At 47.5% G+C, this 19,154-nt stretch overlaps 2 protein-coding genes across 6 annotated transcripts; one reads left to right on the forward strand and one right to left on the reverse strand.

The window, feature by feature from the left end:
- Nucleotides 1-89: 89 nt before the first annotated feature.
- On the reverse strand, nt 90-18,992 carry Ncaph2 (non-SMC condensin II complex subunit H2). 5 transcript variants are annotated; one of them, XM_041671842.1, is made up of 21 exons: nt 18,788-18,992; nt 13,507-13,608; nt 9,823-9,878; nt 9,619-9,703; nt 9,474-9,542; nt 9,306-9,385; nt 9,074-9,219; nt 8,651-8,734; nt 7,949-8,055; nt 3,502-3,573; nt 3,227-3,293; nt 2,994-3,101; nt 2,855-2,908; nt 2,632-2,702; nt 2,461-2,554; nt 2,289-2,357; nt 2,130-2,185; nt 1,951-2,052; nt 1,704-1,853; nt 1,466-1,636; nt 90-570 (listed from the first exon to the last, which is right to left on the reverse strand). In XM_041671842.1, exons 1-20 carry the CDS (start codon nt 18,893-18,895, stop codon nt 1,496-1,498), a joined length of 1,821 nt encoding a protein of 606 aa, XP_041527776.1. In that variant the 5' UTR covers nt 18,896-18,992; the 3' UTR covers nt 90-570; nt 1,466-1,495. The 5 variants fall into 5 exon arrangements, with proteins under 5 accessions (XP_041527776.1, XP_041527774.1, XP_041527775.1 ...); XM_041671840.1 differs by having other exon boundaries at nt 2,289-2,360; XM_041671841.1 differs by having other exon boundaries at nt 90-1,273; nt 2,289-2,360.
- On the forward strand, nt 175-1,300 carry LOC121461085 (protein SCO2 homolog, mitochondrial). The gene has a single exon (XM_041671849.1). It carries the CDS (start codon nt 313-315, stop codon nt 1,255-1,257), a length of 945 nt encoding a protein of 314 aa, XP_041527783.1. The 5' UTR covers nt 175-312; the 3' UTR covers nt 1,258-1,300.
- Nucleotides 18,993-19,154: the final 162 nt, after the last annotated feature.

The raw sequence follows: 19,154 nt of genomic DNA on the forward strand, positions 1-19,154 counted from the left end.
TGGTACTGGATTTCTCCTGAGCCCCAGATCACCTGAGGCTAGGAAGGATTACCCCTTTAAGGTAGTAAACCAGAGTATCAGGGACATCCTTCCTTTAAAAAAAATTTATTGTAAATAGACGCGTGTTCTGGTGCCCAGGCAAAGCATGTTCTGAATGCTTCTAGGCATCCAGAAGGAAGTCTGGTGGTTGCGGGGCATTTTATGGACAGATTGCAGTAATGAAGGAAGCCTGGTGGTTGAGGGGCAGATTATGGACAGATTGCGGTAATGAGGCTGAGGCTCCCTAGTTAAAGAACTAGGAGCGAACCAGCTATGGACAATTGGCGTTGCCTAAGCTCAAGCAGTTCAGATGAGCCCCGACAGGCAGCTAACCTGCGTGGATATGGGGTGACAAGTTTCTCCAGCAGTGGGGGCCCAGGCACCTTGTCTGTTCTTTTCCAACTGCTGGCATCTCTGTTCTTTTTCAGGAGCTTCAGGTCCATGGTGCTACAGGCTCTAGGGCCCAAAGCCTGGTCCAGGCTCTCTCAGTTCAAACCTCGAGTCCTTCTCCGGATCCCAGGAGGCGAAACTCTGTATGTAAAGTCCCGACACTGGTCAGGGCAGGGCCAGCCCAAAGGCCCTGGGCTAAGAACCAGGCTGCTGATCACTGCTGTGTTTGGAGCTGGGCTGGGCTGGGCCTGGCTGGCAGCAAGAGCTGAGAAGGAACAGAGGCACCAACAGCAACGGACAGAGGCCCTGCGCCAGGCTGCTGTGGGCCAGGGTGACTTCAGCCTACTGGACCACAAAGGCCAGCCGCGATGTAAAGCCGACTTTCGAGGCCAGTGGGTACTGATGTACTTTGGCTTCACTCACTGCCCTGATATCTGCCCTGATGAGCTGGAAAAACTGGTCCAGGTGGTCCAGAAGCTGGAGGCAGAGCCTGACCTGCCCCTGGTGCAGCCTGTCTTCATCACTGTGGACCCAGAACGGGATGATGTGGCAGCCATGGCCCGGTATGTGAAGGACTTCCACCCAAGACTGCTGGGTCTGACTGGTTCGAAAGAACAAGTGGCCCAAGCTAGTCGCAACTACCGTGTATACTACAGTGCTGGCCCCAAGGATGAGGACCAGGACTATATTGTGGACCACTCCATTGCTATTTACTTGCTCAACCCAGACGGTCTTTTCACGGACTACTATGGTCGAAGCCGGTCAGCAGAGCAGATTGTAGACAGTGTACGTCAGCACATAGCTGCCTTCCAAAGCATCCTGCCCTGAACATCCTACCTAGGCCCTGTCGGTAAATAAATGAATGTACTTAGTCAGTGTGTGGGTGCTCTCTATCCGCAGTCCATTTAAATGGCTTGTTGAGTGAACAGGGAGGGGGTAGCAGTATCACTTAATAGGCTAGGCCAGCCTGGAGGCAGCACTGGAATAAATGGCCCCATAGTACATTAGGGGCAAAAGATTTCCAGGTATACACTACCTTCCACCCCTGCGCCTCAGTGCTCTCCACTCAAGGCTGGACCATGGAGGGGGCAGCATAGGTCTGGAAGCGTGTATGGGCTCGCTGGTGTGTGAGCAGTCTCAGAGACATGGTATCCACAGCTGCCTCCAGGCCTGGCTGCTGGGTGATCTCCACCGTATAGTCATTAGCCTGTGGAGACGAGGCATCAGCAGAGTCCAAGGGGGTTTCCCCATCCCATGTGTCCCAGGATACTCACCAGCTGTAAGGAGGCCAGCATGGAGCGGCACACCTCAAAAGCAGGCTGCCCAGCTACAAGCTCCGCAAAGGGACACCACTCATTGAGCCGGGGGAACCGTGAAACCAACTGGTCCCCATAGGTGTGGATATCAAAGGGCACGTGCTGCTCCTGCACAGGGAAAGGCCATGTTAGCTTCAAGTGGAGAGACAGCTCGGATAACCCCAAGCTGGTGGCAGAAGACTGGAGTTCCCAACAGCATCCTAACCTGCTCCTGGAGCAGGGGCTGGATAGTATCTTCCCAGTCCCTGATGCGCTGGCTAAGCTCTGTCTCCTGGACAAACTTCTGGGAGGTGGCGATGAAGAGTTCCTATGGAAGGACCAGTGTGTTCTTCCTGCACGTAAGGGCCCAGGAGCCCCACTGCTCCACCCGTGACCCAGGCCTACCACATTTCTTCGGACCAGTTCTTCATATCTCAGGGACTCTGGCATAGCCTCTGCATCTAGAAAGACCCAACCATGAGCTGCTGCAGCTATGGGGCTGCACACCCTCATCTCAGGCAGCTCTTGCTCCCTCAGCACATCGCAGGTGCTCCCATTACCTACCTAGGTCAGCAGCTTCCCCAGGCATCACCTCCTCCTGCTCTGCATACTCCTCAGGCTCTAGAAAGTCATCTGCTGAGACATGGGAGAAGTGACCAGAGGCAGCTGCTCAGACAGCAGCAGGTGCTGAGAGCACAGACTCCTCCCATCCCACCCCACATCAAATGGCACCTACCGGCTTCCCCAAGGTCTTCTAGGGATTCTTCCAAGCGTTCCTCCTCTACAGGCCACAGATCCTCCTTGGCCCCAGGCAGCCATCTCTCGGTCATCTGTCCAGAGAATATCTGTGAGAAGACTCATCTTCCAGGCCCTGTGGGTCTCAGACTTGAGTACTATGGGCACTTGCCTTCTGCCTCTGCAGCTTCTGAAGGCTCTCTAGCTGTTCTCTTACGTGTTGCCAGTACAGCACTTCCATGTCTGCAGACAAAGGCCTTATGAGGGGCTTCCCCATCCAGACCAAGCTCACCCTTGTCCACCCAGGACGTCAAGTAACCCTGGCAGGGAGGATGGCAGAGGAACTGGGGAAGGCAAAGACTACCTTCCCCGAATAGGTAGGACTCCAGCCTCACCAGCAAAGGTTGGGCCCTTTCGCCGAGGCCTCCTGCTGTCAGCATGGTCAGCATCTGTGAGAGAGCAGTTAGCAAGAACCAGGCCAAAATCACAGTACCCAGGTGAAGGGATGTGCCGCCTTAACCCACACTCACTCACAGGCAGCCAGGTACCACTGGTGGAAGTCCTGCAGCTTGGTGGCACGTTTCCTCTTGCGCTTATGTCCTGGAGGCTCCTCCATACCAGGCGGCACAGAAAAGGGCTTACCTGGAGACAGAGACTGCCTCAGGAGTAGCCAAGGAAAGGGGATACAAAGCCCCCTCCAATCCACTATCTTATAACTCAGTAGCCCTAGGCAGGGGAACATAAATGAGGCCACCAATTCTACTGACCTTTCTGGAAGACCTTAGAGTCCAAGGAGTCAAAAGGGTCCAGGCTCTGCCAGGGATCTGGGGTCTCCTGAGTACAAACAAGCAGAAGTTGAGGGAAGAGCAGGAGCCCTCCCCACCAGAGCTCACAGAGTGGTGACAACCCAGGATTAGAGAGGCCCAAAGTTACATGGGAGAGGACCTAAGTTTCTGGAAGAAGTGCTGAGAGTCTGAAGGGCAACAGGGCAAAGACATACCTTTGAATATACCTGCCCTGCCAGGGACCTGGCATTTCTCACCTGTAGCCGGGAGGCAGGCTCCGGCTTCCCTTGTCGCTCCCGCAGCATGTATCTCCTGGGCAAGGTGGCAGTCTGCAAAGAAATCGCTCACAGGCTCTCCTCTCTTGGCTCTTGTCCACCAAAAGCTCTCAAGAGCCCAGAAATTCTGCTTAGTGTCACAGCAAAAACATGGTTCAAGGGCCCTCTTAGGGACCAAAAGTAAAAACCGTAAAGAGGGGCCAGTAAAAGTTGAGCAAGTACTTGCCCTGCAAGCCTGAGGACCTAAGTTTAGTCCCCAGCATTTACATAAAGTCAGCCAGGTGTGGTGGTGCTCACTGTGGTGGTGAACAGTTTCCTCCTAGAGTAAAACTATGACACAGGATGTGAGCAGGGCAATGAACAGCAGGATGTTCTAAGACAGCACTCTCAGCCTTCCTAATGCTGCAACCCTTTAACACAGTTCCTCATGTTGTGGTGACCCCAACCATACAATTTCATTGCTACTTCATAACTGTAATTCTGCTGCAGTTATGAATCATAATGCAAACATGATATTTGATATGGGACACCCCCCCCCAAAGGGTCGCAACCTACAGGTTAAGAACTGCTGTTCTACGATGAGGTGAAACACTCCATTCTACAGGATGGTCATTAACATATCAAGTAAACTCAACAGTTTCAGGAAATTCCTAAAACTGACTAGATTCACTAGGTCCCTAGTTCCCCAAGAATACGTAAACAGTAAAGACTGCTGAGAAGATTCTCCCAACAGCCCAACTACATAGAAGGCTTAGAAGTAGATACCAGCCAAGCTTCAGTGAAGACTCGGATAAGCTGAGCTGCATAGAAGAGGCTGAGACCAACCAAGCCCCCATGAAGACACTCGCCTACGAGTTGTGCAGCATGCTCCAGGTTTCCAGCTCTGTGAGCTTTCACAAATGCTTGGGTGGGTCTTTGACGATGCAGGCGTCTCTGAGTCATTTCTGCTCCTACAGGTAACACCTCACCCATATTCCTCCAAGTAATCCCCCACCCCCCATCCCCAAAAAACGCTCATTGGTTCACCAAGTTGGACTTTGATCTGTCTTCAGTTCTCTATCTAAGGTGAATAGACATTTGTTCACACCTCCCTGAAAAAAGAACGCCACACAACATAACTGCCACCAAAGAGGGACACAACAGAACAAAAGACGAAATGGAGAGAAGTGTATGGTCCTGGACATACAGCATAGCAAGTCAGGTAACTGAAGCTGAGAAGCCTCTATGAATGGGGAGATGTCCAAATACAGCTATGCCTTCCATTGCACTGTGTGACAGTGTCGTCTTGTTATGGCAGCAATGGCGTGATTCTTACTACAGGTAATGAGACATGCAACTAAGGCTAAGCCATCAGGCCCAGAGTGTCTGTGAAGGGAATTCCAAGATGACAGTTTAGCCACAAGGTATAGGTAGCATGCCTGGTGAGTGGGGTCCACCACATGAATATGGAGATGCTCTGAAGACAGCTAAAGGGTTTAGAAGAAATTCTGCAGTCTCTGACAGTGCACCAGGGTAGAGATCATTGGCAAGAAGTGGAGGAGGTTGTTTCACAATTGCTGTGTAGTGAGAAGTGCCCCGGAGCCTGAGACGGCAGCCAACCAAGAACTTTTTGTAAAAAGGAGAAAATGCAATAAAGGGAGATGCAGTTAGCATCTTTCATGCTAGCCTCTCACTAATCTGGCAAGTAAATCAGATAAATGAGAGAACGAGATAGGGGTGCTGCCTTGCCATTTCTTAGGGCTTGGAGGCTGAAAGGAAACTAAGGTACAAATTAGATTCATGTTCAAAAGCCCTTCCTGGGATCTAAAACTTGCAACCGATGGGAATAAAGTGTGAGGAAGAGAACATGATAAAGTGATAGAAAATACCTCTCGGGTCTGACCTTTAATAATAAAAAGGGGAAAATATATGGCCCCGCATGCAGATGGAGGGACTAACTATAACCTAGTACAAGGAACTGTGGTACTTGGCACTTAAACTTCTGGAAGTGGGGAATACTTTAGACAAGCAATGGAAGAACCTGTCACAGCTCTTGAGGAATGAAACCCCAGGTGGACCTCTAGCCTCCACATACACACAAACACAAACAATCCTGAAGAGAACCAGTCATCAGGGAAATTTTTCCTTTAAAACCACAATAGGGTGCATCCACTGAAACAGTTTACCTGAGTTAATGGGAGCTCACCAACTCCAGCTGGACTGGGAAGGAACAAGCACGGGACCAAACCAGTCCCTCTGAATGTGATTGACAGTTATATGGCTGGGGCAGATTGAGGGGCCACTGGCAGTGGCACTGGGATTTATCTCTACTGCATATACTGGCTTTTTGGGATCCTATTCTCTTTGGAAGGATACCTTGCTCAGCCTAGATGTAGTAGGGAGGGCCTTGGACTTTCCACATAGCAAAGTGCCTTACCCTCTCTTAGGATTAGAGGGGCTGTGGAAGGAATGGGAGGAGGGAAGGGAGTGGGGATTTGGATTGCTATTAAAACTCACAATATTTCTGGGAGCGTGTGACTCCCTAGTAGAGTGCTTACCTAGCATGTAAAATTACTGGGGACAATCCTAGCATCAGAAATATAAATAAGTAAATAAACAAGGAAAGAACAAGACAAACTACATGCTGGCTCATATTTGGCCCAACACTTGGGAGGCTGAGGCAGGAGGATCACAAAGTCAAGATTAGCTTGGGCTATAAAATGAGACCCTGTCTCCAATAACCAAACAAAACCAAAGCTATATGTTATAGACTATAACATCCATCCAAATTTCATAATTGTTAATATTTCCTTCTAAATACATCAGGTGGTTTGGGCAGGAGTAATTTCCCCATTTTTTGTGTTTATAACTTTTGTTTTGCTTGTGTGAGTGCACATGTGTGTGAGTGCATGTAGGAGCTGAAGCTGGATGTTAAGAAGCATCTTCAATTCTCTTCCACCTTTATTCATTGAGACAGAGTCTCTGAAACAAATCCAAAGTTCACCCGAGCTATCTTGCTAGCCAGCTTGCTCTGGGTATCCTGTCTCTACTTCCAGGCCTGAATTCCAGGCAGGCCACCACACCTACCCAACATTTATATTGGCTACAGGGATCTAAACTCTGTTCCTCAGGTCCTCATGCTTACACTAAGCATCAATGACCCTGCCTGGCTGATTTTATTAAGAAAGAAAAGAGAAAAGAAAAGAAGGAAAAAAGGGGAGGGAAGAGGGGAAGGAGGGAGGGAAGAAGAAAAAAAAGGAAGAAAAGGGAGGGAGGGAGGAAGGAAAAGAAAGAAGGAAGGAGGGAGGGAGGGAAGGAGGGAGGAGAGAGAGAGAGAGAGAAAGAGAGAGGAAGGAAGGAAGGAAGGAAGGAAGGGAAAGAAAGAAAAGCCATGCAGTGGTGGCGCACACCTTTAATTCCACCACTCAGGAGGCAGAGGCAGGCGGTCTGTGCGTTCAAGGCCACTCTGGTCTACAGACTAAGTTCCAGAACAGTCAACATTTTCTCAAAAAAAGAGAAAAGTTTAAAAATTGAAATTGTTTATGTGTGGGGAGACAGTCAATTCACATAGGAGTGCAGATGCCTGTCTGTGGAGGCAGAAGCACTAGATCCCCAGTGGAGCTGGAGCTACAGATGGTTAGCAGCTGCCTGATGTGGAGGCTGGGAACCGAACTTGGATCCTCTGAAAAACAGTACACAGGGGGCTGGAGAGATGGCTCAGTGGTTAAGAGCATTGCCTGCTCTTCCAAAGGTCCTGAGTTCAATTCCCAGCAACCACATGGTGGCTCACAACCATCTGTGGTGAGGTCTGGTGCCCTCTTCTGGCCCGCAGGCATATACACAGACAGAATATTGTATACATAATAAATAAATATAAAAAAAAAAGTACAGTCTTAACGTCTAAGCCATCTCTACAGCCCCCTAATTTTTTTAATGTACTATATTACAATGCTGGGGATTAAACTCGAGGCTTCCCATAGGCTAGTCAAGAATTTCACCATTCTACTACATCCCCAGCCTCAAGGCTTTTGTTTTGTGTGGCTTGTTTGTGTTCAATAAATAAGGATTTCTTGATTTCTCTGGATAGACTACTCCTGTGGGGGCTGAAAGAGGTAGCAAAGTCCTCCAGACTAATCAGCTGACAGTGCAGATACAATGAGCTCCACAGGGCTCAGGGATGCCAGTCCATTCTCAGGGAGCAACTGCAGTTCTGCTTAAAGAGGGAAAGCTAATGGAAGCTGCCATTAAACAGTCTGGCTGAAGGATGCCAGGCTACTGAGCAGACACTCTCTCTGAGAGGAAACACCAAATTAGAGTGATGGGACAATATCAGTGTGACAGACAGGAGCCAAGACCACCGCACCGTTGTCCCCATGTAACGTTGATTCTATCCCAGAACCAGAGCTCGCTCTGTTGACAGCTTGAGCTCTGGGAGTCACTGTTGTCCCACCTGCTGTGAGGTCCTGGGCTCTGCAGGCTCTAGAGCAACCTCCTGAGGCTCTGCTGCATCCTCTGCATCCTCTGCATCCTCATCACCACCGCTGAGCATTGGGCCTTCTAGAAAAGTGTTTGGGTAGGAACCAAGAAACTAGTTAGCCTAAAGAGGCTGGAGGTCAGGCAGCAGGTAAAGCTCCCATGTATGCGGCTCATGGCCAGCTCTTAGAAGAGCAGGACAGGCCAGCCTCTCTTCTCAGCTTCACACTTTAGCATTTGAAAAACTAAACAAGGCTTTATATTCTCTTCCTCATACTGGCATGCTTTGGTTGGTTTACCTTATCTCTTGGCAAACATTTATGTATTTGATTATCTATCATCCATCTATCTATCTATCTATCTATCTATCTATCTATCTATCTATCTATCTATGCTGTGTGCTGAACCCTGGGCTTTGTATATGCAAGTGCTCCAACCAAGCTACAGTCCCAACCCAGATAGTCTTTGTTACCATTTACATTTACCCAGAGAAGACCTAGGAAAGCAAATCTCACTGATTACACCACAGTACAGAGAGTCAACATAAGACTTTATCTGCTATCATTAGGCCTGTTCCCCAAAAGCCAGTGAACAGGAGGCAAACAAGAGGCTAAGGAGACTGAGAGCACCCAAGGTCAGAGTTCTACCAAGATCACCCTCCCTGGTGCTCTCTTCTCACCTGGCTCTTGGGAGATGTTGAGTACGGAAACATGATTCCCATTCCCAGAGACTTCCATCAGCTGCCCCTCAGCATCCTCAGCATCTTGGAGACAGATTAGACTTGGTCAGCTCGTCCCCAGAAGGTGTCAAAGAAGCCTCTCTAGAATGCCAGCAGAAAGTAGAACCCAGCAGGCCCCAAGTCTGAGACTAAGGAGGACATAGATACCAGACCCCACCCTAAGCTGAGCTAGGAACTTGTTGACTGGAAATCAAGGTACAAAAAAAGATGAGGGAGAGAAGCTCTAGCCAAACAACCTACAGTGGGAAAGGTATGATGTGGTGTGAGGCAGCCGCTAAGACTAGAGGTGGCAGGCTTAAGGTAGCCAGCAGTAGTCCCTCAAAAGAGCTACTTCCCACTAAGCCTCAACATCCAAACCCTTACCTTTCTGGCTCCCTGGCATGGGGGACAGATCTGCAGGCTCCACAGGACACATTCCCACTGGATCCAACATAAAGGAACCTCTGGGGTCGGGGGTACATGTGTTCATCCTGAAATCCTTCCGGCTGGCCAAGATCTCACCCTGACAGCTGTGTTGGCAGAAAAACAAGCTTGCTACAGAGACCTTTCTCGGGCAGGCTTCCTGCCCTTCTTTCTCCTGCTAGCAGTGTTCTACCTATACAAGGGGCTGCTGTTCTTCTCCATTTCATCAGGGGCCACCAGAGCCATGGGCACAAGGGGTATGATAAGCAGCTCCTGTGGGTGGAGGAAGGAGAGTTCTGATTCTACAAGGAGCAACACTGAAAGACTGCTATCCCCACCTCACAAAGGCCAGGACACTCACACTGGATGTCTGGTCATTTTTCAGATCCACATTAGCCCGGGAGTCAGGGAAGTCATCCAGTGACAGCAACTGCAGGAGAAAGCAAGTAGTCACAGAAGCAGGGCCAAGCGAGCACCTCGGGCAGAGTCCGCATGCCCCAACTCACCTCATCCTCTGTTTCATGGGGAGTTCCTGAGTTGACAGCCCTGTTGTTCCCATCTTCCTGTGCTAAGGAGAGCTGCTTGGCTTGCCTGATAAAGTAAAACATACCAAGAGCATCCTGGGAGACTTCAGGAGCCTCCCAAGCTGCAAACAGGGCTCAGCTAAGAAGATGAAGGCCTCTTTCTCCTGGCTCACTTCTAATACTCACCTCTTGCCAGAAATAAAATCAAGAGCCTGGTAGACCAGCGAGTAGAGGTACTCCACCTGGCAAGCAGAGACAAGCAATAAGGACACGGAAAGGAGAGGACTATCTCAAATGGTGCTTGGAAATACCCCTTGCAGGGGGAGGAACCTCTTATTAGGCACGTACTATCAAGTAATTCTCATTACCCAGGGTAGTGGCATATGCACGTAACCTCAGTACATAGGAGGCTGAACGAGGAACATTATCATGAGTTTGATGCCAGTCTAAAGTATAGAGTAAGTTCTGGTATAAGACCCAATCTCTTAAAAAAAAAAAAAAAATGACAAGCCTGCTCCAGCACTGAAAGGCTGAGATTAACTAAAAATTATAAATCTTAGATTCAAGGCCAGTCTGGGCTACACACCAAGCTATTGTCTGAAAACAAACAAACGGACTAAGTAAACTGCTCAGTGAGTAAAATGCTTACTATGTTCAGATTCCGAGCATCCACATAAGTAGAGTAGGTGACATGCATTTGAAACTCCAGCCCTGGGATGGGACAGCAAATTCTGGGCACTTGCTGGCTAGCCAGTCCAACTGTAAAGTAAGCTTATGTGAGGTTCCCCTCTGTATGCTATGATTACCATTAATGAATAAAGAAAGCTGGCTTGAGCATGTAGCAGGGCAGAACAGAGGTAGGCAGGGAAAAGTATACAGAATGCTGGGAGAAAGAAGGCAGAGTCAGGGGAAAGCCATGTAGCCCCACTAGAGACAGACACTAGAACTTTACCCAGTAAGCCACAGCCTCATGGTGATACATAGATTAATAAAAATGGGTTAAATTAAAAAAAATGGGTTAAATTAATAATGTAAGAGGTAGCCAATAAGAAGCTAGAGCTAATAGGTCAAGCAGTGTTCTAAATAATATAGTTTCTGAGTGATCATTTTGAGTCTGGGCAGCAGGGAACGAACGAACAGCCTCCTACAACAGTAAGCTCCAGGTTCAGTTAGAGGTTTTGTCGAAGAATAAGGTGGAGAGCTGGAAAAACAGATGGCTCAGCAATCAAAAGCATTTGTTGCTCTTACAGAAGACCCAAGTTCTGTTCCTAGCATCCAGATGGCAGTTCACAACTATAACTGTAGTTCCAGGGGATCCAATGATCTTACCTCTGAGGTCACCAAGCACACATGGTGAACATAAAAATAAGCAGGTAAGGCACTCATAGCATAAAGTAAAATTAATAATATTGTTTTGTTTTGAGACAGGGTTTCTATGTAACCTTGGCTTTCCTGGAACTTACTCTGTAAACCAGACTGGCCTTGAACTCAGGAGGAACTCTCTGCCTCAAAGAGTGCTGAGATTAAAGGCATGTGCCACAACACTGACAAAAATTAATAAATCTTAATAAAAAAGGCAAACAATTCCTCTATCAACTTCTGACCTGCATATTTAGGTGACCACACATGTCCACCCACATACACATTACACATACCGCATGCATACACACACACACACACACACACACACACAGAAATATGAACACAAAAATAGTTCCCTGGGGCCGGAAGAGATGGCGCAGCAGTTAGGAGTCCTTGCTGTTCTTCCAGAGGACCTGAGTTAGGTTCCCACACCCACATTAGCTACTCACAACGACTTGTAACTCCACCTCCAGAGGAATCAGATGCCTCGGGTCTCTGAGAGAAACTACACTAACAGGCACACACCCACACATTTAAGTACCTGACGTACAAACACATGAAGCTGAGTTTGGATCCCCAGAATCCATGTTAAAAATCCAAACATAGCAGTGTACTCTTGTGACCCCAGCCTTGGAGAAGACTGGGGAGCAGAGAGAGAAGGAGCCCTGGAGGTCACTGGCCAGTTGGCCAAACAAACCAGTGGTTAAGTGAAAGACCCTATCTCAAAAAATAAGAGGAGAGGGATCAAGTAAAGAGACAGACATTAACCTCAGGGTTCCACATTCCTGGGCATACATATGCACAGAACACATATACAACAGCAAAAATAATAACAATAATAATTCTCAAGTCAGATCAGTCTCGTCAGAATTACTTTTGACAATTGAGTTTCTACTTCTCTGTCCCATACTCCACACACTCTCAAGCACAGCCTCCTTGACACAGGGCATGGCCATGGCTCGATGGGTGCCCAAAATGCTTCAGACGGCCCTTGGCACATGCTCTGTAGACCCAGAACCCTCACACATGGTACCCACTGTTCATTTGCCTAGTGCCCCCAGGCCAGCTGCAGCTCCTTCTCCTAGCTACACTGCTCAGTCCACAGGAGGGTGCAGTCTCTGATGGCGCTGTCAAAATGTAAGCCATGATGGGCCTGCCTATTTCATTTGCTTATTGGTCTCCTACACAAAACCAGAGGCCCCATCATAGCGAGACCAGCAGTTCTCCTAGATGATGTACACAACTGCACAGTAGCCACATGTGGAAGCAGAGAAGGTAGAGCTTATACACACTGAGCTACAGGTAATTATGTACCTGAGGGACAACAGAGCTCACAGCACACCTGACCCTCTCTTCCTGGTCATTTTATTTATTGACTGTGATGTTAGGGATCACAACCAGGGCCTCATGGATACTAGACAAGTGCTATACAATTGAACTATACTTCTAGCTTAGCCATACCATTTTGATATGTGTTATATATTTGTGTTTATGTGGGGGGTTGCAGATGTGCGTGTATATTGTATAAATGATTATGGAAGCTATAGGTTAACCTCAGATATTTTCTCTGACTGCTCTCTACCTTATTTTTAGGCTGGACCTGAGAAGACCAGTGATTAGCTAGGCTGACTGGCTAGTGAGATCTAGGGCCGACAAGTGCTAGGGTTACACCTGCCTTTTTATGTGGGTGCTGAGGATCCAAACTCAAGCCCTCATGCTTATACAGCAAACTTTTGCCAACTGAACCATCTCCTGGTAGTGGCATTTTAAACTCCAGGTTACCTGGATATTGGAGAACATGTCTATTATTCAAACAGCTCGAGATGCAAAGGCAGACATATCAGGGGTTCAAGGCAAGCCTCAGCTACAGAGCAAGCTCAAGGTCAGTCTTAGCTAATAAAATTCTGCCTCCAAAACAAGCAGGTTGGGAATATAGTTCAGTTGGTGGCGCACTCACCTAGCATGCATGAATCCCTAGCTTTGACCCCTGACCACAGGACCATAAAAATTAGATATGGTGATTGACACCTGTCCTACTACCACTCCAGGTGATAGAAGCAAATGGAACAGAAGTTCAAGGTCATCTTCCTCAGGTAGACACAGCATTAGAGATCAGCCTGGGATGCATATGTCTTTAAAAAAAAAAAAAAAAAAGCAAACAATATGCCGGGGCGGTGGTGGCACACAACTTTAATCCCAGCACTCAGGAGGCAAAGACAGGTGGATCTCCAGGAGTTTGAGGTCAGCCTGGTCTACAAGAGCTAGTTCTAGGACAGGCTCCAAAGCTACAGAGAAACCCTATCTCGGAAAAAAAAAAAAACCATAAACAAAAGCAAACAATAAACTCCAGTTTTTCTTTGGTATTGGAAGTCGTGAAGGGATCCTAAGTGTGACCCACAATGAAAGCAGGCTACAGACAGATGCACACTGCTGCTGTCCCAGAAGGAAATAATCAGGCTACTCCCGCTCAACACTAAAGCACAAAGGCTGGCAGTCTGTGGAACCCACCTTTTTACTGTAGACACAAGCTGAGCCCTGGATTAACAGTGCTGCCTCAATGAAGTTCATAGTGGTTTTGCCTTCATCAAAAGAAATGCAGATCTGGTCCAGCTGCAAAAGAGAACATTAGTAAGCTAGATTGGTGGGCATGCCTATGATCCCAGCAGTAGGGACACTGAGGCGGGATTCAAGGTCCACCTAGGCTAAACAGTTGGTCAGTTTCAAAGAGTAAGATGCCCATGCAAGAGAAGCCTATGTTCACTTCTTCTGGAACAGCTCAAGCCACCATCCACAAACATAGACAGCTCTAAGTCTACTAGAGTTTGCCAGTTGCCTTTGGGTATTTCTAGAGGGAGGTTAGATCTTTGCAACTCCCCCTAGTTCTCGGATACTGTGAGATCAAGTGTTTTGGAAGAGAGGTCCCCAAAGGACACTGACCATGATGGCTAAAGTTGCATACCAGCCCTCATCAGCACTTCACATTGTATCCACCTACATTAAAACCAACCAGGACAGACTGAAGCAGAAAGACCCTTTACCCTGAGATAAGGAAAAGGAGAAGAGTACAGCACTGCAGGGAGCAAAGACCTGTATTTTGAGATCTGTATTTTTGTTTACAGCCATCTTAAGCTAACAAGTTAAGTAAAATATTTACCTCTATCCCCTCTGCAGGGCCTAGGAAATCAACCTGGTATCTTCTCCTAGTGAGACCTGCAGGCCCCAGGCTTCAGAAACAATTAGCATTTCCTTTGTTAGTCAACAATCACAGACCCTCAGTATTTCCTTCTCAGCTAGGGAAGTCTCCAGATCTGAATTCCAGCAGACCTGACACCCTCCCCGTTGCCCATTTTGTTATATAACAGCTTCTGAGAATTTATAAAGCACAGCTTGATCAGAAATCCTGTCTTGCTGTCAGTTCTCGTGTCTCTTGCCCTTCCATTCCTCCCCTCCAGGTTTATCAAGGACCCCCATTCATATCCCGCTGGCCAGGATACAGCACTCTCTATCCTGATTGGTGCTGTAAGGAGTTCTCCCTCTGCAGCCCTCCTTGGTCTCTGTAAACCTTGGCTCTTAACCAGTGTTTGGGCTCTTTTTTCCTACTGAACACCTTCTGCCAAGTGCCATCTGTCCATCCCTGTTCAAGTGACCAGCCACACACATCAACAATTGCCAAATCTATCCCCAGAGCAGTTTTCTCCCTGAGGTTCCATTTACAGGCACCTACTGAGAAGCATAAAAAAACAAAAAACCCCAAGATACCCCACAGAAATGTTCAAGGTTTTAGGGATTAACTCAAGATCTTGCAGACACTTTTACTACAGCTCAAACCCATACATCCAACTGTCTTGCTCAACTATCTAGTTTATAATCTAGAGTCAAATGAGCAAGTCCATGCTGGATTCCCAGAAACTAAAGGACCTCAGCTCCTCTCTTTTACTCATCTGCCAGTTCAATTCAGGATCAGCTCCTTACCACTTCCGGGTTCCTCTCTAATGACTACAGCTCTGGCCCAGCCTCACCTCTAACAGGACTCCACCTGACCCCCAGTCTTCTCCTGTATGTGCTTTGTGGGCTTTCTGTCACTCGGAGGGAAAGACCTAAAACACTAAGCAGAGCCTCCAAGGCAGGTCTCTAAATCCGGTCTCCTCCAGCTACCAGGCTTCCCCTAGGAGCTGCACTTTCGTGCCTTCCATTGAGGTAAGCACCATGTTCCCTCTACACATTTTTTCAGCTTATCAGACATGGCAAGTCCTTTCACCTCAAATAAAATCAGGTCCCTCAGTCAAAGTGGTCATAATATATCAAAAAGGTCATAATAACCTTTTCTTTCCAATCTATCACCCATTTGTGACAACACACAGAGTCGGGGGAGGAACAGATCTGCTTTGTCCACTACCAGCTGTGACATCCAGTATATCACTTAATCTCTCTAGTGACTGTATCAGTTTTTGTACTATCAGTTATGATTACATTGCTTTATATAAAATACAAAGAAACAATGCTTAGGCCAAGTAGGCCCCTAATACCAAATAATGTATCTCCTACCTTGGTATTTAGAATTTCTCCCTAGAGAGCAGATATTCTATCTCAAAGCATAAATTACTGTTTGCTTTGCCATCAGGTTTATTTGTTTGTTTTTGTTTTGTTCTTTGAGACAGGGTTTTTCTATGTAGCTTGGCTGTGAAATTTGCTCGTAGCTCTGAAGACCAGACTGGCCTTGAACCAGATTCACCTGCCTGCCTGCCTCTGCCTCACAAGCGCCACCACTACCCAGCCAGTATGACCTCTTACCACTGTTCTTGGCACTCTTCAGCCAACTGTGCAGTACAGGTTAATCATCAGATCACAAGTTCACTTATTAAGCATTTATCCTGCATCTACTATGTGTAAGACATTCTACAAAGCCGAAGAAATCATATATAAAGTCTCTGCCCTTTTAGAACTTACATTGTAGGGTAGAGACAGACCACAGACAAGCAAGTTGAAGAATACCTTGTGACATTATGTCACAATAAGAGAGAATTATTGCCGGGCGGTGGTGGCGCACGCCTTTAATCCCAGCACTCAGGAGGCAGAGGCAGGTGGATCTCTGTGAGTTCGAGGCCAGCCTGGTCTACAAGAGCTAGTTCCATGACAGGAACCAAAAAGCTACAGAGAAACTCTGTCTCAAAAAAAAAAAGAGAGAGAGAGAGAGAGAATTATTTTAGCTCGGTGGTGGTGGCGCACGCCTTTGATCCCAGCTCTCAGGAGGCAGAGGCAGGCGGATCTCTGTGAGTTTGAGGCCAGCCTGGTCTACAGAATGAATTCCAAGACCGCCAGAATTGGAGAAATCCCCTCTCAAAGAACCAAAATAAATTAACAACAATAAAAGACTTACAGGATGAAAAAGACTTGGTTATAAATAGAACAGTCACTAGCAGGACAAGATATCACAGATACCCTTCAGTCAAGAACAAGCATAGAGGCCTTAGTTAACCATTCAAAAAAGCGTGAGATAGCTCAGTGGATAAATGTGCTTGTCATGAAGCCTAAGGACCTAAGTATCTATGTTGTAGAACAGATTCCCACAAGTGTCTAGCCTCAATAAGCACATTGATATGCATGCACCCACAGACATAATAATTTTAATTTTTAAAGTTAAAATAAAATTTTTAAAAAAGTCACAAGGTACAGAACCATGGATATGGCTAAAATTGCTGAGCAATGAATCGTAATGAAAATCTGAAAGCTTTAAATTAAGCAGTGTTGTGGCGTGGCTATATTTTTTTTCTAAGATGTGTGTCTGCTTGCATTTGTATGTGTGTGTACCATGTGCTTGCAGGTGTCCATGGAAACAGAAGCTGGCCCTGGAACCCCTCAAAGCGAGTTACAAGCCATTGTGAGCTTCATCTGGGTTCTGAGAACCAAGCCCAGGTCTTCTGCAAGAGCAGCACACAATCTTCTTCGAGATTCATCTTTCTAGCCTGATTTTAACTTTCTAAAAAAATTCTGTGGGTATTTTTCCTACATGTATCTGTGCACCACTAGTGTGTTTGGTGCCGGTGGAGGCCACATGAAGGCATTGGATCTCCTGGACCTGGAGTTATAGTTAGTTGTGAGCTGTCACGTGGATGCTTAGCTTGAACCTAGGTCCTCTGGAAGAACAACCAGTGCTCTTAACTGATGAACTTTCTCTCCAGTTCCCTGCACTCCTAACCCTGTCTCGTTTTAATTTTGAAGACTTGAAGACTCACACTAGCTACTGGATGATGTCCAATCTGGGACCTTGGATGAGGAGGTTTTAAATAACTAGGTATAATAGGTCCAGACCAGACATAATGCGGATCACATGAACTGAAGTGACAATCTGGCAGTATAATGGACAGAATTCGTAGGTAAACGTGGTGTGGGCCTTTTTATATCTCTTAATTTCCACCTTTAGTTGCACAGTAAAACTCTTCACCAAAAATAGAGGACTAGAATTTGAACCAAAAATCAAAAGCTCAGCCGGGCGGTGGTGGCGCACGCCTTTAATCCCAGCACTTGGGAGGCAGAGGCAGGCGGATCTCTGTGAGTTCGAGACCAGCCTGGTCTACAAGAGCTAGTTCCAGGACAGGCTCCAAAACCACAGAGAAACCCTGTCTCAAAAAAAACCAAAAAAAAAAAAAAAAATCAAGAGCTCCACTTTAAATAAGACCCAAGAGATCATGTACCATCCCAGAAAAAGGCAAGAGAGTGGCGAGAACAAACAGATCTGGAGGCAGCACTGGGACAGCCTACGAGTAGATGTATGGGCGTCTCCCACCACATAGAGTTAACGCCCGTATTTTAAAGCACACAAGCAAGATGTTCTATTTTTAAGGGAAAGAAGGCTCCACCCCGAGAAGCTCAACATTTAGGAGAGTAAAAAGAAGCAGTGAAATAGAAATCCTAATAAGCACTGTTTCAGAAAGGAAACTGTCAGACCAACAAATGCTCCTCAACTGAATTACAGGACATTTTGAGGGTCTTCTGGATTGTGTAAGATGAAGACCACCACCGTTCAAAGACAGGTAGTGGAATCCGATGGAATTGAGCTGAGGTGTGAAAAGGCGTAAATGGAGCGGCCAGAGCCTGAAGAGATCTAAAAAAGTGCTAAAAAAGGAGGTATGGAATGCGGATAGGCTAGATTACAGCGAGGGCAGGGCCACACACTGGGAGGCAGGTCCTTCTGGACAAGCTAGCTCAAGTTAAGAGCTAGCTTAACTTGACTCCTGGGGAGAAGACATGGGTGGAGCTTGAGGTCTAAGGTAAGAAATCCCTTTCCCTTCGGGATCCAAATCTCTCAAATACAATTAAGAGCCCTGACATAGAAGGGTCAATTAGAACTCGCAAATAATCAGGAGACTGAGACAGCAAGATTTCGAATTTAAGGCCTGCCTTAGGAAGAAAAAAGGGATTTTCTTTTTAAGTTCAGCAGTAGAGCGCTTGCCAAGCTCGTACAGCCCTAGGTTAAATCCCAAGCACCGAAAAAAAGAAAAGTGATGCTTAATATATTGCGCCCCGAAAAGAAAATATAAGTAACGTATTTGTTGAAGAAATGGTTATCGTCCAACCAAATCGATTTCACAGCTCGCTAACGAGTAGAGACCTGAAAATGACAGCTCCAGGGTAATCTATCTGAAGAAAGTTTCGAAAGGCAGGCTGGAGTAGGGGGAGGAAAAAGAACACGAGAAGCTGAGAACAAAACACCAGACGGCTACAGACCTGGAGGCGGGGGTGGCAGCGACGCCTGACTCCCAGGCTCGTACCATTCCCCCGCCGCCCTCACCTCCTCCAGATATTCGCCCAGCTGTGCCGCTACGTCCACCTCCCAGTTCTTAGTGAGATCTCGGATGGGCTGCAAGAGGTGAGCGAAGCGCACCTCCACATCCTCCATGTCCAGAAAGGGACAAGAAGCCCGGGACCGTACACTGGCTCCGGATAGGGCCAGCAGAATCAACCCGCCACCGGTTCTGGCGCCATTTTGCCGTTCCCACCCAGGAAGTACGTCCTGGGACGCGGCGCGCACACCGATGACGTAACGCGGGCCCCAGTTTCAAAGTGGAAGGCGCTCGGGGTGGGGAAAGAGGCGGGCCTGACGGGGCGGGGTCTACGACAGGGGGCGTGGTTACGCTCCGGGGCGGGGCCCTGAAGGA

This window comes from Microtus oregoni, unplaced genomic scaffold, assembly GCF_018167655.1.
Source record: "Microtus oregoni isolate MIOR12 unplaced genomic scaffold, Mior012 000022F_ref0000154, whole genome shotgun sequence".
NCBI classification, from domain to species: Eukaryota; Metazoa; Chordata; class Mammalia; order Rodentia; family Cricetidae; genus Microtus; species Microtus oregoni.